This window comes from Corythoichthys intestinalis, chromosome 15, assembly GCF_030265065.1.
Source record: "Corythoichthys intestinalis isolate RoL2023-P3 chromosome 15, ASM3026506v1, whole genome shotgun sequence".
Classification (NCBI taxonomy): domain Eukaryota; kingdom Metazoa; phylum Chordata; class Actinopteri; order Syngnathiformes; family Syngnathidae; genus Corythoichthys; species Corythoichthys intestinalis.
In genome coordinates, this window is record NC_080409.1 from 48,741,061 (window position 1) to 48,767,597 (window position 26,537).

General features: G+C 39.4%; 1 protein-coding gene and 1 long non-coding RNA gene across 2 annotated transcripts in view; both read right to left on the minus strand.

Moving 5' to 3' along the window:
- Positions 1–563: 563 nt before the first annotated feature.
- LOC130930718 (zinc finger FYVE domain-containing protein 1-like) overlaps positions 564–26,537 on the minus strand; it is a 34,385-nt gene continuing 8,411 nt past the window's right edge. The window contains exons 3-11 of the mRNA XM_057858766.1: positions 21,775–21,989; positions 21,582–21,688; positions 21,383–21,491; positions 16,712–16,809; positions 14,645–14,762; positions 10,287–10,457; positions 9,892–10,072; positions 9,690–9,791; positions 564–1,903 (exon numbers count right to left, since the gene is read on the minus strand). Coding sequence (XP_057714749.1) covers positions 1,671–1,903; positions 9,690–9,791; positions 9,892–10,072; positions 10,287–10,457; positions 14,645–14,762; positions 16,712–16,809; positions 21,383–21,491; positions 21,582–21,688; positions 21,775–21,989 — 1,334 coding nt within the window. The 3' untranslated portion in view covers positions 564–1,670. The remainder of the gene's footprint in view (positions 1,904–9,689; positions 9,792–9,891; positions 10,073–10,286; positions 10,458–14,644; positions 14,763–16,711; positions 16,810–21,382; positions 21,492–21,581; positions 21,689–21,774; positions 21,990–26,537) is intronic.
- On the minus strand, positions 25,679–26,146 carry LOC130930725 (uncharacterized). The gene is made up of 2 exons (XR_009067102.1): positions 26,051–26,146; positions 25,679–25,928 (listed from the first exon to the last, which is right to left on the minus strand). It is a non-coding gene; the product is annotated as an uncharacterized LOC130930725 (long non-coding RNA).

Consider the following 26,537-nt stretch of genomic DNA (forward strand, 5'->3'; position numbering starts at 1 on the left):
TGCAAAAATGTGAGGTGTTTCTGTTATTTTGTCAAACCCCTTGTTTTCCGAAACTTCCAGGTTCGCGGTGAATCAGTAACAGGCACACTTTTGCTCAATAGACAATGTTTATTGATTAGAAAATGCAGAATAAATGAGATTTATTGATTACAATCCCACAAGAGCAAGCAACAAGCATAACAAGGGTAACGATGACGCTAGATTTGAGTTTGTCAATCCCAGAATCCCCGCGCTACGTTATGGCACAACCAGGTGTCCCTTAGCAATGAAAAACGCTTACCGTGACAAATGAGCGGGAGCCAACGCTCCGGTAAGGTGGCGGAGGAACAAAGCCAGTTGATATGTACGTGACCCGCTGGCGGACTTCCTTCGCCGCCCTACCGGAGCGTTGGCTCCCGCTCATTTGTCACGGTAAGCGATTTTCATTGTTAAGGGACACCTGGTTGCGCCGTAACGTAACGCAGGAATTCTGGGATTGACAAACTCAAATCTAGTGTCATCGTTACCCTTGTTTTTGATGCTTGTTGCTTGCTGTTGTGGGATTTTACTCAATAAACCTCATTTATTCTGCATTTTCTAATCAATAAACATTGTCTACTGAGCAAAAGTGTGCCTGTTACTGATTCACAGCGAACCTGGAAATTTTGGAAAACACCCCTGTATTTCAAATGAAAGTTAAAACCAACAGAAAAAAACATCTCAATTACCGATTAGAAGGGTACTGGCAGGGCGAGAGAACAAAATACCCAAGACCTTATTAGAAGGGGTGAAGAGGAACAAGAAAAGCAGCCATGACCAATTGCAATTTACAAAATCAAAATAAGAACGTGAAATTAACAAAGATTTTAAAAAGTACACGGTCTGATAAGAGTTATTCAGAGAACCATGAAAAAAAGTGTTAAAGGCCTTAAGGCTCTCACTCAATCATGCATATCTGTGATTTTTTTTTTTTTTTTAAATCATTTTTCAAAAACTTTTTCAAGCTGCTAGCAGTTCTATCATACATCCACAACTGGCTCGGTTAAAATATGAATATCATACCAGCACATAGTGACCTGAATGATTTGGCACGGCATATATATCCAAAATTTTGGACTTTTTTTTTTTTCTTTCTATGGGAGTTGTGGAGGGCGGGCAAGGTAAGAAACAGCCTATAACAGCTGAAAAAAAAAAGCTTAGTGCAAAAACTAAAAAGTTGCAACAGAACATGCAATGTAACCTGCACGCATATATTAAAAAAAAAAACAACTATCCATTTCAAATACACTAAAGAAACAATGCTCCTTAATATAAGAATGGCTGGAATCTAATGCTCAACTAGCAAGTATACTTAAAACAATACATTTTTTGAATATTTTCTCATAGTAAAAAAATAGCTCATCAGCCTTATTTGACATACAATTGCGGACATGTTTCAACAATATACACTATGAATAATCAAGAGTGGAAATGCAGTTTACACTCTCAGTCAAGTAACTCGCAGATTCTTGCTGCTCTACAAAGGCCACGTGATCGCTCCCCCTTTCGCAAATTTGCTAAGTGTCCTTTGTACAGTATAGCTAAGCACTTCCTCTCCACAGGTACGAGACCGAACCGCTGGAGAAGCAGAGGTATGACAGGGCGGCGAGCGGTTCCGTCAGAGTATTCTGAGCAAAGGAAGATTGCCTCGGTTAAAGTTCTCCGGCTTTTTGGTTGCAGCTGGTGCACACGCGCACAGGGTGGTCCCAGCCACGCGACGGCACAGCCCGACGCTCCGGGGAGCAGTCGTCGCACACTCCTTGGCCACAGGCGCGGCAGTGGTGCTTGGACAGCTTGGCAGTGAATTCGCGGCGGCAGATGTGGCAAGAGAGAATGTCCTGGTCGGGCACCCAGTAAGCAGGCCGGGCTGCGTCTTTCACCAGGCCTTCAAGGAGCACAGATTACAGATATTAACAAGTGTTGTTTTCGTCAACGATGACGTGAACGAAAATATTTCGTCGACGAACAATTTATTCATGACGATGACGTCACGATGATGCGCTGAAAATGTGTCTTGGGAGCAGAGGTTGCGCTAGACTTTTTCGTTGTCTGTCATTTTGACTGACAGGGTCATAAAAATCCGGTCATAATCTATTTTTACCCGTCACTTAAATTTTTAAAATGATAATAATGACATATTCAATAGTATTTAGTTTTCATTCATTTTTAATTAATATTGTAATGCTTGCTTGGCGGCGAAAAATTAGACATGGAAGTCGTGGTATTTTTCTCCCGCAGGGCTAACGTTACGTGAGCTAGTAGCGACAGTAACGTTAATCTTATTTATTAGCACTTAGCGCTCTACTGCTTTAAGATGGCGGCTGTTTACTAACGCTGCCCAGACGCGGCTGAGTCTGTCATTTCGCATCTACTTCAACATACATGTGATCTCTATGAGACGCATCAGACGGTACCAACGTAGCATCGTGCGGGCTAGTGTTTAGCAACGTCGGCGTCGTTTGTGGCGGCTGTCGGCTGCAGTAAGTTTTTTTTTTTTTTCCTTCTTCCGCTCCGCACGTGACAGTGCGTTGTCCCGCATTAAAAGTAGTCCGAGCAAAACGTGATGCTTAGAGCTGTCAAAATAAACGATTACTCGAGGTGAATAAAATTACTCGGATCAGTTTTTAAACTCGAGTTAATCGAGTTGCTCGAGTACTCGTTTCAGCTCTAATATCAACGCAGGAAACCTTGGGACATCCGAATCATGTTTTCTTGATGACTTCATGACGAGACGATAACGAGCTCAAAACATTTCTTGGGAGCCTAAAACATAACGCAACCAATGCCCGTTTATGTCAGATGAGTCGACGACAAGACGAAAATGCACCATAGCTTCCATCAAATGGTCACAATGGGTGACATTTTCTTTTATATGTTTACTTAGCGAGCATTGTAACAAAGTTTGGTTGTGTCACTCATGTGACGTGCTGCACCCACCCCCACTCACCGGTGTCCTCTCCAGGCTTTCTGGTCTTAAAACACATGGTCACATTTGTTTTCTTATCTTGACAAGAGAGAATATATAATGTTGCTTTAGCGTTTAAAGGTCTGTGCTGAGTGATCATCACACACTCAACGTAACTAGGAGCTTTAGTATAGCATTCACGTTCTTGTTAGCATTAGCATTTAGCGTGGCGAACGTCATCTTAAACTCTTGGGCAAGTTAATTTTTTTTTTTTTTTTTAAACATACAGTTCGTGGTTTCCAGGTGGGTATATTTATTTGAAAATAATGTACTGTTTTCCTGCTGAGTGTTTATTATCATCACCAAGTTGGCGTTGTCCTTGTAGATGCTACAATTTGTGCTCATCTGTCAATGTTCGTTACAAATTGTTGGAAACCGTTATTTATTTTTGGACTAAAACATTTTAGTTTTGCAGACGAAAACATTTTGAGTATACCTCGACCAAAGCTAGATGAATTTTGTAGAAGATATAAAAGAGGTGTCATTCAACTAGTTGTCAGTTGACATATGATCACAAATGTTATGAAACTATTTTATAAAGGTTGAAAAGTTACCTATTGTTGCTTTAACCAACAAATGTGCCTGATAAACATTTGCTCTACTTTGGACAGCTCTGTGGTCTAGTGCATTGATTCCCAACCGTTATGTCACTGCACCAGTCGAGGGTAGAGTAGCCTTCTTTTTTTTTTTTTTTTTTTTTTTAAACTAAAGTAAGAGTCACATTATTTCAAAATGATATTATAAAAGTAAAAGCAGTCATCCAAAAAATTTACTCTTGTACAAGTGAAAAAAAAAGTATTCGGTGAAAAGAATACTCAAGTAATGTGTAACTGCTTACAATGTCTTTTGAAAGGTGCTTTATATAGTTTTTGTTTTGTTTTTACTCAAGAGCGCCACCTAAGGCCTAAAGCGTAACTGCAGCCTGGGTGAAACTCGTATGACCGCAGGCATAAAGCAACAAGCATTTGGCCCGTCATACCCTCACCAGAAACGACACTGTCACCATGATAATTAATCCCTTTATTCTTGCCTGTTGTTTGCAGTCTTTTGAGTATTTTGTTGAGTGTTTATCTTACATTACTGACTGTTTGTGTATTAAATCACCCCAATTTCATCATCTCCATATGGTGATGGCTTTTTCACACAACAACTGTTGCATCTGTGACAGCTGGCTCACTCTGAAGAGAATGGCAGAATACCAAAAGCCGCATGTCACACTGAAATATTTGACTTCATGTTGTTTCCTGTCTCATTCGTGATTCTCATTCTCGCTTACTAGACAAAGTGCAACAGTGTATTAATAATAAGAGATGGCTTGGCTTTTATGGTCTATAACGGGGGGCTTGTAGCTATAACACTCCGCACCAGTGAAACACTGTAAAGGACATAGTTTCTCAAAAGTCTGCTTTAGGCTAGGTGGAGCTATAAAAACTCCTTTGAAAAATCACTTAGGTCCCCTTCATGGGCCAAATTGAAAAGTAAAATTATATTCCAGAGTGTGTGCTATTTTTCCACCATCTTTTTTAACGACTATTATCAATGCAGTGCTTATGTAAAAGCTACAACAAACAACATCTACAGAGATCCCTCGTTTTTTGCGTTTAATGGGGACCAGAACCCACCGTGATAAGTGAAAAACCGTAGCGCCCCCTCCCCCCTTTTGTGTGTTCAATTGTTTACTCAGATTAAGCATTTGAAAGAGAAACATATACAGTGCCGGCCAAAAATATTGGCACCCCTGCAATTCTGTCAGATAATGCTCAATTTCTCCCAGAAAATGATTGCCATTACTTTGGTAGTAGTATCTTCATTCAATTTGCTTGCGATGACAAAACACAAAAGAGAATGGAAAAAAAAAAATTAAATCATTATCATTTTACACAAAACTCCAAAAATGGGCCAGACAAAAGTATTGGCACCCTTTGAAAAATCATGTGATGCTTCTCTCATTTGTGTAATTAACACCACCTGTTACTTACTCATGTCAAATAATGGGTGTTGGCAATAAATCAGTGTTTTTTAACCGGTGTGCGTAGTGTGCCGTGAGATATCGTCAGGTGTGCCGCGAGAAGTTATCCATCATCGCATTTTTTTTTTTTTTTTACGTCATCAGGTGAGTTTGTAACAGTCACCTCCTTAAATGGTGTTCCACCGACATCCACCATGCGGTGTTCTTCTTCTGTTGCTACTTACTTTTATGTTGGAGTTCTGCGAACGCGTGTGTGCGAACCGCTGAGCTCCCGAGTGATGAGTGATCAAGGTGGATTTATTATATTTTTGTGAATAAATGTGCATAAGTGGTAGCTTCTCCCCTTTTTGTTACTTTTATGCACGCATCCTACTTACCACGCGTTACAAGTTGCAGTAGGAAAGGAGGAGTAGGTAGAAGCTTGCGGTCGTGTGCAAATGAGCAACGTATTGTTCGTGTCGCGTTCAAGAACTGCTCAGATTTTTAGCCATCAGCTGCCTTGCTGTCCACGAAAATGTGGACCCCAGCACGTCTACTGTACATCATTTGAGTAGAGTCGTCAGGTGCCAATATACACGGAAGTGTCTTTTCCATTTCATCCATATTTGAGACCGTCAATCCTCCCCCTGGGTTTTATTCCAACACGTTGTTGATGACAGCAAGGTAGCTGATGGCTAAAAATCCGAGCAGTTCTGGAACGTGAGGCTAGCAGTTGCATTTGCTCCCGTTTCAAACCAAGTCGATTGACTATTTTGTTAGCCTCCATGAAAACACAGAGAGAAAAAATGGCAACTTTTTCGAGAAACACTACAAAGGTAAATGAGAAAGGCCTCAAAGCCAGTTACGTTGTTGCTGAATCCAAAAAGAGGCAACAGTACCTGCCTGCAAAGCCATTGTCAGTGAGATGCTTGTGACTAAAGACATTTCTAAAGTCCCCGTCTGACAATTCTGAGCTTTAAACCCAACTGCTATAAAAAATAAAAACCGAGAGAGACTAAGAGCTGGTGACGATGATTCTTGCAAGGATATCAGCTTTGTGTTCCTCCATACAGGCTCAAGTTTCACACTGTGTATAAATTGATACTTACTCAATATTTATATTGAGAAATTATTTCATAATTAAATATACTGTACAGAAAGTAATTTTGGAACACTTTTGGTTTGTGCTGTGCCGCGAGATTTTTTCCGATGTAAAAACGTGCCGTGACATAGAAAAGGTTGAAAAACACTAACTAAATCACACGTGCAGCCAGTTAAAATGGATTTAAGTTGACTCAACCTCGGTCCTGTCTCCTTGTGTGTACCACATTGAGCATGGAGAAAAGAAAGAAGACCAAAGAACCGTCTGAGGACTTGGAAGCAAAATTGTGAGGAAGCATGGGCAATCTCAAGGTTACAAGTCCATCTCCAAAGACCTGAATGTTCCTGTGTCTACCGTGCACAGTGTCACCAATAAGTCCAAAGCCCATGGCACTGTGGCTAACCTCCCTAGATGTGGAGGGAAAAGAAAAATTGACGAGAGATTTCAAGGAAAGATTGTGCAGGTGGTGGATAAAGAACCTCGACTAAAATCCAAACAAGTTCAAGCTATCCTGCAGTCCGAGGGTACAACAGTGTCAACCCATACTATCCGTCGTCGTCTGAATGAAAAGGGATTCTATGGTTGGATACCCAGGAAGACCCTACTTCTGACCCAGAGACATAAAAAAGCCAGGCTGGAGTTTGCCAAAACTTACCTGAGAAGGCCAAAAACGTTTTGGAAGAATGTTCTATGGCCTGCCGAAGACTACCAACAAATTTTGCAGCATAATGAAGGGCCCAGTGTGAGAAAGCTGTGTCTCCCTCAGAGGTCGTGGGTCTTCCAGCAGGACAACGACCCAAAACACACACTTCAAAAAGCACTACAAAATGGTTTGGAAGAAAGCACTGGAGACTTCTAAAGTGGCCAGCAATGAGTCCAGACCTGAATCCCATAGAACACCTGTGGAAAGATCTGAAAATGGCAGTTTGGAGAAGGCACCTTTAAAATCTCAGAGACCTGGAGCAGTTGGCCAAAGAAGAATGGTCTAAAATTCCAGCAGAGCATTGTAAGAAACTCATTGATGGATACCGGAAGCGGTTGTTTGCAGTTATTTTGTCTTAAAGAGCATATGACACCAGAAAAAAAGTCTTAAATGGCATTATTATGTGAATTAGAATCATATTTTGAGACGATTCGACTATATACAACAATTTAGCAAAGCGCAGATGACGAGAAATTAGTCTTTTAATCTGCCGGTTAGCCACGCCTACCATTATAGGGCTTTAGCGTCCCCAACAGGTGGATGACGTCAGCGGTAGACTGGGCTCATCGGTTTTACTATTCAGCCCATTGAGGGGGAATTGTTCAGAATGAGGAAAACGCGACGAAGAGAGCCGCAAAATGTCATTGTTTCAGTCTCTCTACTCCCAATATTTCTACAGGATATTCTTTTTATCCAAGTATTTTTCCCCAATAGCTATATAAATGGCTTGAGAAGGACCAGTCAGCCCGTCGAGGGGGAACTATTCACAATGAGGAAAACGCGACGAAGAGAGCGGCAAAATGTCATTGTTTCTGTCTCTTTACTTCAATATTTTTACAGGATATTCTTTTTACCCAAGTACTTTCCCCAATTGCTAAATAAATGGCATGGTCATGACAAATAACAATCTTGTGCTAAATGGAATATAAAATAATAAAAATCCATTTATTCAAGACGACATGGCAAAATTACTCCATAATGGTCAAAACTGTCAACTTCACCTTTACTGTCACACTTCCCGAACGATATTTTATGTCACCTAAATCGGACATATGTCATTTCCCTTCCCCGGCTTCGGAGAATGTAAACAGACCAGAAGGAGTGACACCTAGCCGACATGCTAACCCGAACCGAGGGATGTTTAAGTCTTCGAAGTGGAAAATCACACATAACTAGCCTGGATTATTTGACATGACGACCCGGTTGTCGAGTTTCTTTGCGGAACGGCAAACCGCCCGGCGGAAAGCAATTTACAGTTCGTTCCCTGGAGGAGGGTGGCTGGAGTTGTTGTGCAGCTAACGTGCTAACAGCTAACTGCTAATGAGCATGAGGATAGCTTTTTACATGCCTATCAATGATCAAACGTAAGTAGTCCTTTATTTAAATGAATTTTATAGTGTTTACTTTGTAATCACTGTATTCGTATTTGACATAATACAAAACAAGATGTTTACTCACTTCCTTGTAAGTCCAATGGTCCCACAGTAAATATCCACGGTGAATGGGAACCTTTTGAAACTCCAAAAAGGCGCATACACCTCTCCCGCATACAGAATGATTTTTCTGCAGCCGTTTGGCTGGCGTGATGCAAAAAATAAAAGTATTAATCCGCAAAATCAGCTGAATCCTTCGTCCTCATACACAACAGTACACTGTATAGTGAAGAGAACGTCTTCTACCGTACACGTCACAGCGCCCTCCTCCTCAATGCAAGACCGAAGCCGGAAGTCACTCATTTTCATGGCGCGGGATTCAAAAAACTAAATAAAAATAGCGATCGCTTCCACACACATCCAAGCGGTCCATGTCATTCAGGGGCATAAAATACCGTGTGATTATGAAATAAACATGCTTTTTCGTGTCACAGGCACTTTAAGGTTGTGCTACCGAGTATTAGGCTGAGGGTGACAATACTTTTGCCCGCCACATTTTAGGAGTTCTGTGTAAAATGATAATGATTTTTTTTCCCCCCCATTCTCTTTTGTTTTTTTTCATTGCAAGAAAAATACATGATGACATTACCACCAAAGCATTTGTAATTGCAATCATTTTCCGGAAGAAACTGAGCATTATCTGACAGAATTGTAGGGGTGCCAATACTTTTGGCCAGCACTGTACATTGTACTCATGTTACTTAATGAAATAGCCGGTGAGTGTGAGATATAGCAGCAATCTGACATCATCCCTAAAGGATGTTTCTGGCAAAAAATCCGAAACATTAAATTGTCCAATATATTACACTCCACATAAAAAAGTTGCATAAGCCGTTTGAGCGATCACTGTCAATGACATTTAAATAATGTACAACACGAGTTTCAAAAGGGGGCCTTTAAAAAGCCCTTAAAATGAAATTAACTGAGCTATTGAGCATCTGCTGCATCCCTCGATTACAATACGACTGACCAATAAATGACAGCATTGAATGTTAAATAGCTGAGCTTGAGTGCTAACGCTACAGAGCCACCATAAATTTTTTGAAGACATATAGTAAGCCTCAATTTTTTTTTCCATAAAAAAATAAAACATAACATTGGTATGAAATTTTGTTGTTTAATTTTGATATTCGAAATGTGGTCGTTTTTATATGTTTAAAATACTGTACGAACACACACAACAAATGTTTACTATCGTATCGTTTTCACTCTGTATCGAACTGTATCGTTCTTAAACTGTCATATCGAATCGCTCTGCCATAAAAATGTATCATTTTTTAATCGAATCGTAACCTGTGTATCTAGATACATATCGAATCGGCTTCTTGGCAGAGATTCCCAACCCTAGTTCCCACTCCTAACTGTAGCTATGCAATGAATCTGAAAAAGAATCCCACTATTTGAGAGCTAGGATGTTCCGCCACTGCCACCAGAGGGCAATGCATTGCTACAGCAATGTTTACAGAGTGACTCCTGTTATGCAACAATCCTCTCTAGGTTTTGCTTTGGGCAACACTCACCGAGTGGGATGTCAATAGCGGTGACTACAACCCCTATGGTGTTGGTCACGGCCTCGCCGACCTTCCTGGCAAGGGTTCCACCTTCCTCCTCCTCCTCGAGCGCTGCATGAAAACAACGTCCTTACTGAGATGCACGCACTGTCTTTCTTAAACATTGACGTTAGAGTGGTGACATATGACACTAATGAAAGTACAGCTATACCTGCATGTGAGGCTCTCTGCTCAAAACACACATCACACACCCTGACAGGGCCGAGACCCCAGCCACGTTCGGGGACCGGGGCGGCTTTGGAAGAACAGCCGTCACAGAAGCCTTCGCCGCAGGCACGGCAGTGATGCTTGGTGTCGTTCTCCAAGAAAACTGCTTGACATTTATGACACAGCTTATGGGAGAGGAAAAACAAGCCACTGTTATTGACCAAGACCTGTGTGCTAATAGGGGGCAGAAGTCATAATGTCCACATTTTATCTTGTGAGCACACATAAAGATTGTGTAACGAGAAAGGAACACCACATAAACATCCCTCAGGACACGAAGTGTTGACTATAGCTGCTGGTGTCATGTGGCAGGAGGCGGAGCCACTTTGGGTCGCTCACCAAGATAAGGGAGTTGGGTTTCCAGTAGGTGGGGGCAATCTGGTCCGTCAGCCAGGAGGTGACAGCCTTGGCAGGCTTGACGCTGAGCTCCGACACAGACTGGGCCACCAAGTTCACTCCATCTAAAAGACGCTGTGCTGCATTGCTATTGTCCTTTAAGAAGCCTTCCGACTGCACAAAAACAAGCATTTAATTATTACTTAAGCAGGGTTTCCCCTACTCATAAGCAATTGTGGTGCACCGCCACACCAAAATAAAAGCCGCCACAGCTTGCAAATTAGATGTTTTTTAATTTATAATTTGTATAATTTAACAGTACGTCTAAATCAGGGGTTCCCAAACTACGGCCCGCAGCCCGGATGCGGCCCACCTCCACATTTGGTCCGGCCCCCTGAACAATACCAGAGAGCATTTTGAATTTTTTTTTTTTAATGTCTCAATAGTGTTATTTATTTCCTGGCCTTTTTCTGTGAAGAACTCAGAGAGGGTTATTTGGTTATCATCTATTTAATTAATAGTGTTATTATTATTATTAATTATTATTATATTATATTATATTATTTTATTTCATCTACTTTTGTTCCGTGAAGAATCCAGAAAGGGTTATTTGATTACGGCTTTCTGAAACATAATACATTTTTACATTTAGGCACTCCTGCAATCGTTACTCTTTTTCTGTTAAAAACTGATGCCAGCCCCTCATCAGAGAAAGGAAAAGTTATGTGGCCCTCACAGGAAAAAGTTTGGGGACCCCTGGTCTAAATGAATATCTATAGCTCATTATTTACGCAGTACTTGGCAGAAGTCGTCTGAAAAAGCACGTCAAATACAAATTGTTCCTTTACACGCTTTATTTTGAAAATGCAATCGGTTCTCCTTTTGCAAGCGTGAGTCGGACTATGTTGGCGCGGATTCGGAAGAAAAATCCACAGAAAGGCATTCCATGTTAATGAATGTAATTCTGGTTTAAACCTGTGAAAACGACCTTAATATTGAGATTGACATGATGTTTAAGTTCTTTTTGGCGTGTTTTACCCAAATCGTCGCATCCTAGCATAACATTTGTTCGTTGCTGATGTCACTGGTAGTAATTTCAGATGAGTATTTTGAAGTATTTAGAAAAGATTTAAGGTTTCAATGGGCGAGGGTCCATTAACAAAGGACTATTATTGTTGTGGTAATGTAGTGCAAATTATTGGCCAAATAAAGGAACAGAAAAGTGATGTAAGTCGTACAATTGCTACGAGAAAAAAGTCATATTATTAACTAAGTGTAATGTAGCTGTAATCAGTTACGCATTTTAGGTACATGTACTATAACTGAGAGCTACAATGACACATTAGTATAAATCCTTCTAGTTATTATAATTTGAAGTAGATGAGGCAAAATATTAAGGATTTCCTCATTTGTCAAACTGATTCCAAAACACAAGATGCTTTCAATCCTGTTGATTTTAACGGAGGCGGCAACATGCTACCTGAAGTACGTAGCTGCTTATTCAGCTATTTTTGCCCTACGTAATAATATGATTTTTATTCTGATACAATTTAAATTTGACATTCATTCTCGTAGTAATTGTTCAACTTTTTTTTCTCTTGCCTCATCTACATCAAATTGTTATCCATAGAATGATTTATGCTAATGCTTCGTCGTAGCTCCCAGCTAAGGTACATGTAAAGTGCGTAGCGGTTTACAGCTACATTGCCCCTACATAATAATACTATTTTCCCCCTTTTAGCAAATTTAATCTCGTAGTCATTTTATGTATTTTATTTAGGGCTGTCAAAATTATCGCGTTAACGGGCGGTAATTAATTTTCTTAATTAATCACGTTAAAATATTTGACGCATTTAATGCACATGCCCCGCTCAAATAGATTAAAATGACAGCACAGTGTCATGTCCACTTGTCACTTGTGTTTTCTGGTGTTTTGTTGCCCTCTGCTGGCGCTTGGGTGCGACTGATTTTATGGGTTTCAGCACCATGAGCATTGTGTAATTATTAACATGAACAATGACGAGCTACTAGTTTATTTTTTGTTTGAAAATTTTACAGATTTTATTAAAACGAAAACATTAAGAGGGTTTTTAATATAAAATTTCTATAACTTGTACTAACATTTATCTTTTAAGAACTACAAGTCTTTCTATCCATGGATCGCTTTAACCGAATGTTAATAACGTTAATGCCATCTTGTTGATTTATTGTCTTAATAAACAAGTACAGTACTTATGTACAGTATGTTAAATGTATATATATATGTCTTGTGTCTTATCTTTCCATTCCAACAACAATTTACAGAAAAATATGACATATTTTATAGATGGTTTGAATTGCAATTAATTACGATTAATACATTTTTAAGCTGTGATTAACTCGATTAAAATTTTAATCATTTGACAGCCCAAATTTTATTATATTTCATTAGCCTGGCTCATCTTTGTTACGGTTCTTCTCGGAAAAAATAAATGTGGAAAAACAAAAAAATTCTCATTCGTCATGATATGAAGCAATTTCGCCGCGGCACAACATGTGGGGCTGTCCGAGTTTGATGCAGCCCACCACCACCAGAGCTTCAAAAAATCCTAAGGGAAACCCTGTTTGCATAATTCTGTCTGCATTGTAAGCTTTCATCAAATATCTTACTCCTCAAATAGTAGCTAACGGTGCTCAAAAGGATGTACAAATGCTTGTAAAAGGGGGATGCAAGAAATGCCGCTGTCTGTTTATTGTTTGATGTAGTATTGCTACTTCTCTGTTACAATGGGAATGGAAGAGCAACTTCTATTTTCATAGTCTTGTTTTTATTAATAATACATATGATAAGGGCTGAACTGATATTTCCCAGCTTGTTTCTGCACATCGCAGTTAGATACACCTAACCGAGCAAATAAGGCAAACTGTGGTGATATCTACCGTAAATTTCAGACAATAAGGCGGACCGCATTTATAATAGCTCTTTACCTAAAAAAAAAAAAAAGTTTTATCTGATTTAGAGCTGAAACGAATACTTCAGCAACTTGAATAACTCGAGTTTAAAAACTGATCCGAGTAATTTTCTTCACCTCGAGTAATCGTTTATTTTGACAGCTTTGACAGTTTTGCTCGGACTACTTTTAATGCGGGACAACGTGCTGATGTCACGTGCGTAGAGGAAGAGGCAAAAAAAAAAAGCCGCTACAAACGACGCCGACGTTGCTAAATACTAGCCCACACGGTGCTACGTTGGTAGCAGGTAGCGTCTGATGAGTTTCATAGAGATCACATGTATGTTGAACTAGATGCGAAATGATAGACTCGGCCGCGTCTGGGCAGCGTTAGTAAACGCCATATTAAAGCAGTAGAGCGCTAAGTGCTAATAAAGAGCGCTAAGCGCTAATAAATAAGATTAACGTTACCGTCACTAGCTCACGTAACGTTAGCCCTGCGGAGGGCTAGGTTTCTATTAATTATAACCACTGTCGATGCTTGGCTAACGTAACAGGCTTTAACATAACATATAGCGATGTGGAGTGATGAGGGTGTAAAATAAAAACTCAATAATGCTAACTATCAATTTTAGCTCAGTAGTGATTGCTGGATGAAACGCCAAGTAGCACTGGTCCCTAATGTGCTCCAATACAGCCTGTATCATACATTTATTTTGAATACTGCAAAAACTCAAAATCCTATCAGGACTTACAGTTTAGACTAACTTAAAACTTAACTAGAACTTAAAAATGGCTTGTCACAAATAGAAATTCAATTGAAACACGTGGGAAAAAATCCTAACTTTTAAGTGATGTGTGTTATCAACGGCATTTTTAGGTATATCTATATATATATTTTTAATAAGACCTAAAGGTTTTTTGAGTGAAAGCAGTGACCTAGTCTTTTTTTTTTATTCTAGTTACATCTGAGATGCAATTGTTGGCTGTTTTCAACAATATACATCGAAAATAAAGACATTGATTGACTGAAAATGGTTCAAGATTAGATGAAATGTCTTGTTTTCTCATGTATATTTATAATTGCTCTTCACCCAAAAATATATTTGTTTTATCCGATTACTTGATTAATCGATAGAGTTTTCAGTCGATTACTAAAATATTCGATAGCTGCAGCCCTAACTAATTACGTGGTCTATTTCTCAACAGCCAAAAATCTCCTGTTGGCAGATAGTGTTTTTTTAATCTTGTTAAATTTAATACTGATTTAAACTCTGTCCTACTGTAAGGCTATTTATGTAGCTCATGCAGCTATCTGATTCCTGCCTTCACACCCGCGTTCATAGTCGTGGGGTGTCATGTCACAATATTTTTTTTCTAAGGTACTCTTTGAGAAATACAGTAATCAAGTTATAAAGTTGTTCCTCTTACCCCCGGCCATACATGTTGGATCTCAGTGCGGACTATAGTATCCACTGGGTCCTGGTTCCCGTACCAATACTGACGGCTGCGATAGATCACGCCGCAGTTGGGGCATTCAATAACATACCTGAATATGAATACAAAAAAAATATTACTAGTTGGTTAGAAATGTGACTTGTGACATAGGGAGCATAAAATTTTTTTTAGAAGGCAATAATACATCCTGAAAAATCACCCACTCAAATGCAATAAATTGTTATTCTTTAATAAAACAAACTACATTAGAAATAAGAAATATTCTAAAAACACACACAATGCATAACGAGTCATTTGAGAGCTAGTTAAGTGCAGAATATGAAATAGGTGAGAATCCCAACATACCGTAATTTTCGCACTATAAGGCGCACCTGACTATAAGCCGCTAGCCACCAAATTTGGCACGAAAATGGCATTTGTTCATCGATAAGCCGCTCTGGATTATAAGCCGCAGCTGTCCTCACTGTATTATGGGATATTTACACCAAAAGATATTAACGGGTAACACTTTATTTGACAGCGGCATCACATGAATGTCATAAGACCAAATGAACCACTATGAAGCTTTGAACCAATTGGCTGCAAAGCTTCATGGCTTCAAGAAGCTTCATTTGGCCATCACTGCTCCATTGGTGGAGACAGTCAACCTCTGCTGCCACCTGCTGTCAACACTGTTGTTGTCCAACATGCCTCCTAGCATGCATTGCAGCGCTACAGGTGTAAATTTAATCAAAATTCATGTTTTGTACTAATTATTTCTTCAGTTACTGTTAAAGTTGTTTCATTAATTGCTAGTTACGGTATTTGGTAACACCTTATTTGACGGTGGCGCCATAAGACTGTCATTAGACCATCATAATTATGACATGACACTGTCTTGAGCATTTATGAATGCTCATGACAGATGTCATTTAGTGTTATCTGGCAAATTATTTCACTTTTGAATGGATGTAAAAGATCCAACCTGGACATAATGGAGTTAGTGGCATAATTTGCCGGATGACACTTAATGACATAAGCATTCACTAAAGCTCATGATGGCTTCATGTCATAATTATGACGGTCATATGACAGTGTTATGACGCCACTGTCAAATAAAGTGTTACCTATTAACCCAAATAAATTAACAAATAAGCACCACTGGACTATAACCCACAGGATTCAAAATGAAGGAAAAAAGTAGCGGCTTATAGTCCGAAAATTACGGTAATTTTTGTTCTCTGCCAATTAGAGCCCATGAAAAGTGTTTATTTGATCCAAAATGACTGTCATCTTGTCCTGCAAAGTGCGCATGTCAGCAAAATTGAAGCCAAATTATTCATTGCGTATCAGATTTTTTTTCTAAATTGTGTCATCTTAAAGCTAGTCTTGATGTAGAATGTGAAGTATGTGAGATTAACTCCAGAAATCTTCATTTACAAATTGAACATGTGCTTTTATTTTGAAATGTTTACCAGAAGTATGTTCGCCAAGCCGCTAACTATAAGCTTTACACTTGGTGTACTTTCTCTTTGATTTTCATCATGCATGTGGTGTCAGTAAGAGTTTTCTTTTCTTTTTTTAGCATCGTTTGCAAATGCTGTAAACCAGCGAGTTTTCATTTTTGAAGTGTTACCTTTTAACTGCAAGTTTGCGTTTTGGAGAAGATCGCCAATGTTTTATAGCAGGCTAAAGTGGCTTGTACATTATCCTTTTTCCATTAGTCTCAATGTAGCAATGCTAACGTTTTAAAATGTTTGATAATATAGATGTGTTTCCTTATATTGTATGTCTGAACTTTAATTCTATGATGTTTTGATGACCAATAAACATCTGTGAAAGGAACTGGAGTCTCATATGCAATCAAAACACACGCGTGCCGAATGCACACAAACACACGCACAAATGTATGCACGCACGCACGTGGCAATGAAAAGCAGCCGGGAAAATTACAGACTTCATTTGTATTTACCGTGCAATAAATTGACTTATTGCTTTCAGGTCCCTGGAAATCATATTCATATATGCTTAACCTTACAGTTTCCATCACCCCCTACTCACCCAGACCAGGCATATTTGGCCAGGCCCATCCAAGGAGAGTCTGAGGAAGCTGAGGTTTTCGGGATGACAATCACTTCTTTGCCTCCTTCATAGCAAGCCTGAGGTAAGACAACAAATACAAATTTTATTTATTGCCTTGACTTACTGGAATACTGTAAATATCCGTACAGTGATTTTAAAGTTCCAAATTGTGTAAACACATGCTCAGTTAAAGTGGTATGAGAAAGTATCTGAATCTTTTGGAATTTCTCACATTTCTGCATGAAATCACCATCACATGTGATCTTTGTCAAAATCACACAGATGAAAAAAACTGCCTGCTTTAACTAGGGTTGTTCCCATCATGTTTTTTTTGCTCCCGATCCGATCCCGATCGTTTTAGTTTGAGTATCTGCCGATCCCGATATTTCCCGATCCGATTGCTTTTTTTTTTTTTTTGCTCCCGATTCAATTCCAATCATTCCCAATAATTTTTCCCAATCGTATACATTTTGGCAATGCAGGTCTTTTGACCGAGCCATGATGCACATCAGACAATGCTTCTCATCAAGACAATTCTTACGAGGTGTGTGTTTTATAGTGGGCAGGGCACCTTTAAACCACTCATCAGTGATTGGGCACACACCTGACTTAAATTGTTTGGTAATAATTCGAAGTGGGAATCTTTGGGCACCTAACGATTCGATTACGATTCAGAGGCTACGATTTGATTATAAATCGATTATTGATGACACCCCCCCCCCCCGCTATTAGCTGCTTTTAATGTTTTGTACATTAGTTACAAAAACTGTTTAAAAAAAAAAAAAAAAAAAAAAAAAAAAAAGCCTCGCAGGCTTACCGTGCAATCCTCTGCTGTCGAGGCCCCATCCAGCCCCAAATCCTCGCACTCCAAGACGCCACCACGCCGCCGACTCCAGGCTAAGGCCCCATCCAGCCCCAAATCCTCGCACTCCAAGACGCCACCACGCCACCGACTCCAGGATAAGGCCCCATCCAGCCCCAAATCCTCACACTCCAAGACGCCACCACGCCGCCGACTCCAGGATAAGGCCCCATCCAGCACCAAATCCTCACACTCCAAGACGCCACCACTCCGCCGACTCAGTCAGGCTAAGGCCTCATCAAGGCCTATATCCCCACAGTCCCGGAAGCCACCCCGCCGACGACTTAGTTTGGATGGAATAATGAGTCAACCTGATTGGGACTCCATGGATCTAGATAGCAAGGTTAACCAGCCTCTTGATCTCCTCAAGTTCATGTCTTCGCTTCCACCCTGTACCTGTCACACCCGACAGGTGCCAGGGGAAGATGGCAACAAACCAACCAGCCTCCCTGGAATTCTCTCGGGGCAAAGCCAAAGCACTACAACTTTGGAACTAGATGGTATTATCCTTCTATGGGGAAGTCATGTTTGCGACACCAATATGATGTGCACCGGGTCCAGGCTGTGACAACATTACAAAGACTGTTCTGTCCCAGCAAAAGCCGGGGCCTTATGGAGTACAGTATGTATGCTCAACAATCCCAGTGGTGATAAACAACAAAAAAAGGGCTAGGCTGGTGAGAAATAAAAAACGTTCAATCAACTCTGTCAACCTGTTAAGCATAGTATGTCATTCCCAAAACTCACCAGTGAATCCAGTCCGGCATCTCCAATTGGCTTTGCTAAATATTAGATCTTTAGCTGGCAAATCTTTCTTAATAATGATTTTATCAGCAAACATAACCTTGACATGTTGTTCCTAACAGAAACTTGGTTAGATCAAGATAAGAGTTCGACAGTTCTGATTGAGGCAACCCCCACAAACTTCAATTTCTTTAGTGCGCCAAGAACCCATAAGAAAGGCGGTGGGGTTGCCAGTCTGATCAGGAACAGTTTTCAATGCACGAATATTTCATGTGGTCAGTTTGATTCCTTTGAATATATTGTCATTCAGCTAAAAAGCCCTTGCAGAGCTGCCTTGGTAACAATTTACAGACCACCGAAGTATAACACAATGTTTTTTGATGAGCTTACCAAAATACTGTCTTCCGTCTGCATGGACTTTGATTGTGTTGTTTTAGTGGGTGACTTTAACATTCATGTTGATAATCCTGAAGAAGGATGTGCTAGAGAGCTTTTAAATATTTTGGATACATTTGGTTTATCTCAGCATGTCACAGTTCCAACACATAACAGAGGGCACATACTGGACTTAATAATATCCAAAGGTCTTAACATCTCTGAGGTCACAGTGAATGATGTTGCTCTGTCTGATCACTACTGCATTATGTTTAAAATGACCACCCCTGTCCATCCTCTGAAAAGGGAAACAGAGGTGATTAGGAAGCGTTACATAAGTGATAACACATGTGCGTTATTCACACAGGCCTATGCCTCATCATTAACCCCTACAATAGCTCCAGTGGAAGAACTTGTAAATCGTTTTAGTTCCAGTGTGATGACTGTAATGGACACTATTGCCCCGATTAAGACAAAAACTTTGTCAAGAAAGAAGAGGTCACCCTGGAGAAATGCCATACTAGCTATAAAACAAAAGCAAGTTTGTAGACGAGCAGAACGCAGATGGCGAAAAAACAAACTCCTAGTTTTTTATGATATCTACAAAGAGAGTCTTCGCAAATACAACCAGGAACTGAAAAATGCTAGACAATCATATTTTTCAGAGATCATTAGTAGAAACACCAACAATACTCGCACACTATTTTCTGTTGTTGACAAACTGACAAACCCACAAGCATCAATACCTCAGGAATTGGCATCTGAGGTGTCCTGTAATAATTTCGCAGCATTCTTTACACACAAAGTACTAAAGATTAGACAGACTGTGTGCAACTCCGGATTAACAAATGTTACACTAAACGCCTCCCAAAATGTCCCCCACGTCAATCTTAGACAGTTTAGCCTCCTGGACTATGCCACTTTAACAGAAATTGTGTCGAAATTAAAGCCCACAACATGCTGCCTTGCGTCCTTCCTTCAAACTTTTTCAAAACGGTTTTTCATTGCATAGCCCCAGACATACTTTAGATTATAAATACTTCCCTCCAAACAGGAGAGTTTCCTCAGACTTTAAAAACTGCAGTAATAAAACCTCTTCTAAAAAAACCTAATCTGGATGCCTCAACTATTAGTAATTACAGGCCAATATCAAATCTGACATTTCTGGGGAAAATTATCGAAAGGGTTGTGTGTTTGAACAGATCCAGACTTTTATGATGCAAAACAAAATTTTTAACTCATTTCAGTCTGGATTTCGGCCACAACACAGCACCTAGACCGTGCTTATCAAAGTCCTAAATGATATTTGTCGGAATACCGATGCAGGCAAATCATCTGTTCTGCTACTATTGGATCTCAGCGCCGCATTTGACACGGTTGATCACAACATACTACTCAGCAGATTGGAACAGTGGGTAGGGCTTACTGACACTATTCTTCAGTGGTTCACAATATAATTAACATATAACAGTAAACAAATATACAAAAACAACAGTAAATAAAAAACTCAAGTCCCCATTCTGTATCAGCAGCTTTAAACTACATTCAATTAATTTAATGTTGTGAATCAACCGTTAAAGTTGTTAAAATTGCTCCCGTTATTCCATAATTTCCCTTTTGTCTACTTTCGACATGTCAAAAGTTTTAAAACTATTTTAAAGATAGATTTACGTCAATATTTTACCGATTTAGGAGTATTTTAGATAAGAAGTTAAATAGGTTAGCTTGGAAGGTTCGCTACAACAGCCTTGCAGGGAAGTCTACTGCTTTAAGATGACGGCCGTTTACTAACGACCGCATCTAGCTTTCTGGACATGTGCTGCTATCGCCACCGAGTCTATTTTGCATCTAGTCCTATATAAATATGATATCTACCGTAACATTATGTGGACATACTTTGTAGCAGCTGTTGGCAGCTGTCAGGTATGTTGTTGTTTTTTTATCTCGCGGCATGAGTTGAGCTAAAGCCGTGAGTTGAGCATTGGCATTACCCGAGGGGCCGGGTAATGAAAAGCATGATGTTTAGCTACTCTCGCTCCGTTCCTCATTGTGTCCCGAAGACCGCGCGGTGCGCTGAGTGTGTTTTACGCCCGCTTTACTTGACATATTTCAATAATCGAAATTTGGATATTTGTGAATCGTTCTCGAATCTTCCAAGGCCGAATCCCGAATAATCTAAGAATCGGAAATTTCGCACACATCTAGTAATAATTGGTTTCAACTGTTCTTTAAGTCTGTCATTTTTTGCATGCTATCCTCATTAAAATAGGAAAACCCATAAATGTTTGGGTGGTTATAGCTAAAGCAGACACTGTATTTTCATCTGTGTGATTTTGACAAAGATCAGATCACATTTGATCGAGATTTTATGAAGAATTGTGAGAAACTCCAAAAGCTTCAGATACTTTTTCATACCACTGGATATCGTTTTGGATAATACTGCCATTGTAGAAACAGAATTTAGTCGTAATCTGAGTCCCCCATATTGACAGAGGTATTGAGACAAAATCTTACATTTTCACCCTTCAAGACATTTTATATATGCTTCTGAATATGGAAAAAGCTTGGACAGGCCTTTTTGATTCCAGCATGTCCGTGTTTTCTACATACTTTGGTCCACAGTTTAAGTAGAGTGAACATGAGGAGCAAATATGATTAAATGGACTAACCTTACAGGTGTAAATGCGATTATCATGCTGCAGAGAATAGCGGCAACGATGCTTTGCTTCGTGGCAGACTCCTTCTCCGAGGTGGTTCATACTGTTCTTGCAACCAGATCTGCGGCGATATCAGTGGATCAGAAAGTTTAACAATGCCAACAGTGGGTTGCTCAAGGAGGCATGAGGGTGGAATTTAGTAGACACTGACCCGCAACTGAGGCACAAGCTTGAACAAGTGAAGTACTCATCGGGAAAGAAGCAACTGATGACTACCAGCTCATCTCCAATTTCCCCACTAAAGCGCTCACTTAGCGCCTATAAGGAAATCAAACGGATATTTATAAAGGATGTCGATTGAACATGAGAAGTTCAGCTCTATAATAGCTTTTACACAGCCTTACTAGCAGGGCTTTAAAGATGACCACAGGAGTACGTGGAGAACGCGTGGCGTTGTTGTCCAAGAGCTGTTCTAGTTTATTCTGCAGGCCGCAAAAGTCGGTGGGCGGGGTGAGAGTCTGCGTGCCCCAGTACTGAACGGAACTGAAGGCCTCTGGGAAACGGGAAACCTTTTTAAAACGCTCCAACAGCAGCCGGTCGACTGATTCCTGTGACTTATCTAAAAAAGAGTGAAGATTTTATGTAAATATGCTAATGCTATGCTAGTAGTTACTTGATCAACACAAAAGTAAAGCTCAGGAAACAATATTTGACACAAGAAAACCACATTGCTGTTCCTACTAGGGCTGCAGCTATCGAATATTTTAGTAATCGAGTAATCGACTGAAAATTCTATTGATTAATCGAGTAATCGGATAAAACAAATATAATTTTAGGTGAAGAGCAATTATAAATATACATGAGAAAACAAGACATTTCATCTAATCTTGAACCATTTTCAGTCAATCAATGTCTTTATTTTCGATGTATATTGTTGAAAACATCCAACAATTGCATCTCGGATGTAACTAGAATTAAAAAAAAAGACTAATTCACTGCTTTCAATCAAAAAACTTTTAGATCTTATTAAAAAAAAAAAAAAATATATATATATATATATATCTTACCTAAAAATGCCGTAACACTCATCACTTAAAAGCTAGCAGTGTTTCCCACAGGATTTTAGGAGACTGTGGTGGGAGGCTCTCTGACCATAGGATTTTTCGAAACTGTGGTGGTGGGCTGCATCGGAGTCGGACAGCCACACCATGTCGTGCCACGGCGAATTTTTTTTTTTTTTTTCATTATTTTTTTCCCCCAAGAAGAACCATAACAAAGATATATTTGAAATATTTCATTAGCTAGGCTAATGTTATAGCTCTCAGCTACGGTACATGTATGTAAAATGCGTTGCTGATTACAGCTACGTTACCCTATGTAATAATGCGACTTTTTTTCTCGTAGCAATAGTACGACTTACATCTCGTAGTGACTCAGGGTTGGCAACCCAAACTGTTGAAAGAGCCATGTTTGACACCCCCCCCCCCCCCCCCCCCAAAAAAAAACTGATACAGTATGTCTGGAGCAGCAAAAAATTAAAAGCCTTGTACAAGCCTTATAATTATCAATACTAGCTATATTAGCCTACTATAAAAATGAATAAGTTGGCTAGAAATACATAATTAGCCTTCATGATTAAATATTTATTTTCCCTGCTGTGGATCCTATAGCGCACCACGTGACTACTCTGTTGTACGATGACACCACAAGTTTAACTTCATTACAATATTAATGAATTGAAAGAATGTTTGTATCATGTTTGTCCTCCTAGAAATCCTATTAAAACAAAAAATATATTTCCCTCCCCCATCTTTTTCCATTAAAAAAAAAAAAAAAAAAAAAAAAAAAAGCTCCGAAGCAGCACTAAAGAGCCGCATGCGGCCCAAGAGCCGCGGGTTTCAGACCGCCGTCGTAGCCCTCCTTTTTCCTTTTTATTTGACCCTCATAAGCAGGGCCGGAGTGGGACTCATTTTCGGCCCTGGAATTTCATGCCTCAGACCGGCCCACTCATTTAAAATTATGTCATTATGCATACACGTGTTAAGTTCAGTGTTCTCTAAAGCCGTGTACTGTAATTCTGTGTATTCCAATTCAGTGCAGGTCATGGTTGTTTAACAAGGTGGCTTTATTTTAACAAGTGCAACACAACATATTTTGAACAAATTTAAAAATGGATTTTAAAAAAAACTATATTAAATGATACATTTGAAAAATAAATTAGGCCTGTCAAATGATTAAAATTTTTGATCGAGTTAATTACAGCTTAAAAATTAATCGTAATTAATCGCAATTCAAACCATCTATAAAATATGCCATATTTTTCTGTAAATTATTGTTGGAATGGAAAGATGAGACACAAGATGGATATATACATTCAACATAAGGTACATAAGGACTGTATTTGTTTATTATAACAATAAATCAACAAGATGGCATTAACATTATTAACATTCTGTTAAAGCGATCCAGATAGAAAGACTTGTAGTTCTTAAAAGATAAATGTTAGTACAAGTTATAGAAATTTTATATTAAAACCCCTCTTAATGTTTTCGTTTTAATAAAATTTGTAAAATTTTCAATCAAAAAATAAACTAGTAGCCCGCCATTGTTGATGTCAATAATTACTTACACAATGCTCATGGGTGCTGAAGCCTATAAAATCAGTCGCACCCAAACGCCAGCGGAGGGCGGCAAAACTCCATAAAGCACAATTAACAAGTGGGCATGTCATTGTACTGTCATTTAAATCTGTCTGAGCAGGGCATGTGCGTTAATAGGGAATGGGACGTACTACGTCATTGTTTGGACCCGCCTCCATGCTGGCAATATAATTCACTTCCGGGCCGGCAGAGTCAATGCGGATTGTAACGTGTGGTAGTGCTAAGCTAACTCTTTCGGTGTTTTAGAAAGAAAATATGGGTGCTTATTGTTGCGTTACCGGGTGCAACAGCGTCTCCTACGACAAAAAAAGGGTCTAGGAAAAATGGACTCACTTTTCACCGTTTTCCTGCATGGAGGACCAAATATCAGATCACGAAGGTACGACGGATGGCTGGATTGCAGCGGTTCGTCGGAAAAGCATTTCTTATGATCATATTTCTGCTGGAATGAGAGTGTATTCCCCTCATCTCTACTCTTGTAAGTTGAACGATTTATCCGTTTTGGTTTCAATACGTTTTTTGTTTTTGTTTTTTTCTTTACTGTTGTGTAAATCTGCCTCGGTAGCAATGCTAAACTACTCCTCCTCATCACCTACCTGTTGTGTTACTAGGAAAACCTGCATATGAAATGCTGACAACACATCCCGATTGGTCACCATATCTCTTCTTGGGTTATTCTGAGGTCAAGCGCACCACATCGGAGCGTTATGAGAGGTTGGAAAGGCGAAGAGTGCACGCTGAAACTTCAGTTTGCTCTGCTCTTACAAACACGATCCCAAGTGTTATGAAAAGTCAATAAAATATGAATACCAAAACATGACTTGAACAACTTCTTGACAAACTGTAACTGCTTGTTGTTTACTTCAGGTCTTCATAATAAACAGGTGTAATAATTACAAAGTCAGGTGACTTAATTTTGTTATTCTATTTGGAATATGCATTGACAATTTTTGGACAGTGATGTAGACAAGAACTGGGACTGATAAGTTGCAATAGATTTATTTCAAGTAATGCAATTTCTCCAATACGATATTTGAATTGACAGTTTAAAATCTTTAAATTAGTGCAAACAAGGCCCACCCTCTGACGGTGGCAGCAAATATTATATAATTATAAGTAATACACAAATACAAGATCACAATAAACGTGTCTTTGTCAAAGCAGTTTAAAACACTATTTACTGGCCTTGGGTAAATTGCCAGACAGGATAAATATGTGCTTTAAAGTTCTTGCATTTCCATTTTAAGTATTGCAAGTACTAGTCTCCAACACAGTATTTGAACTGACAGTTTAAAATCATTTTAGTACAAAATGGCCCACACTCTGGCAGGGGGCAGCAAATATTATAATACATAATACATTATAAAAAGCTATATACTATATGAATACAAGATCACAACAAAACCTGTATTTTTCAAAGCAGTTAAAAAACATCCAGTGGCCTTAGGTAAATAAAGGTGTATAAATATGTACTTTACAGTTCTTGCATTTCTATTTTAGGTATTGCAACTTTTCCAACACTATTTGAATTGACAGTCTGAAGTCTACATAAGTGCAAATAAGAATATTATAATTTAAAAATAATAATAGAATATATAAATTCAACATTACAATGAAAGGTGTCTTTGTCAAAGTGGTTAAAAAAAAAAAAAAAACGTCACTGGCCATAGTTAAATAGCCAGGCAGAATAAATATGTGCATTAAAGTTCTTGCATTTTCACAAGTTAAAAGCCCGCAGTTCATCGACGAGAAGGGCAGACCCAGATGGCGTCTGCTGCAGGGGCTTGTTTGAGTCCGACACAGGACAAATGGAACCACTCCATTGAACAAATTTTCTTTGTCAAATAATCCAAGAAGAGAGATGGTGACCAATCGGGATGTGTTGTCAGCAGGTTTACCTAGGAACACAACAGGTAGGGGAGTCGTAGTAGGCGAGCATTGCTACCGAGGCAGATTTACACAACGGTGTAAAAAAACAAAAACGTATTGAAACCAAAAGTGGATAAATCGTTCAACTTACAAGAGTAGAGATGACAGGAACACACTCTCATTCCAGCAGAAATATGATCATAAGAAATGCTTTTCCGACGAACCACTGCAATCCAGCCATCCGTCGTACCTTTGTGATCTGATATTTGGTCCTCCATGCAGGAAAACGGTGAAAAGTGAGTCCATTTTTCCTCAGCCCTTTTTTGTCGTAGGAGACGCTGTTGCACCCGGTAACGCAACAATAAAGCACCCATATTTTCTTTCTAAAACACCGAAAGAGTTAGCTTAGCACTATCACACGTTACAATCCGCATTGACTCTGCCGGCCCGGAAGTGAATTATATTGCCAGCATGGAGGCGGGTCCAAACAATGACGTAGTACGTCCCATTCCCTATTTGGGCCCCGCCTCTCTGCGCAAGTTCAATCAAAGTTTGCTTTCCGTCCAAGACGGCCATCCACCGCTCACTTTCGCCGAAAAGTCCGATCCAAACTATTGTAATGCCCCGGATATGGGGAA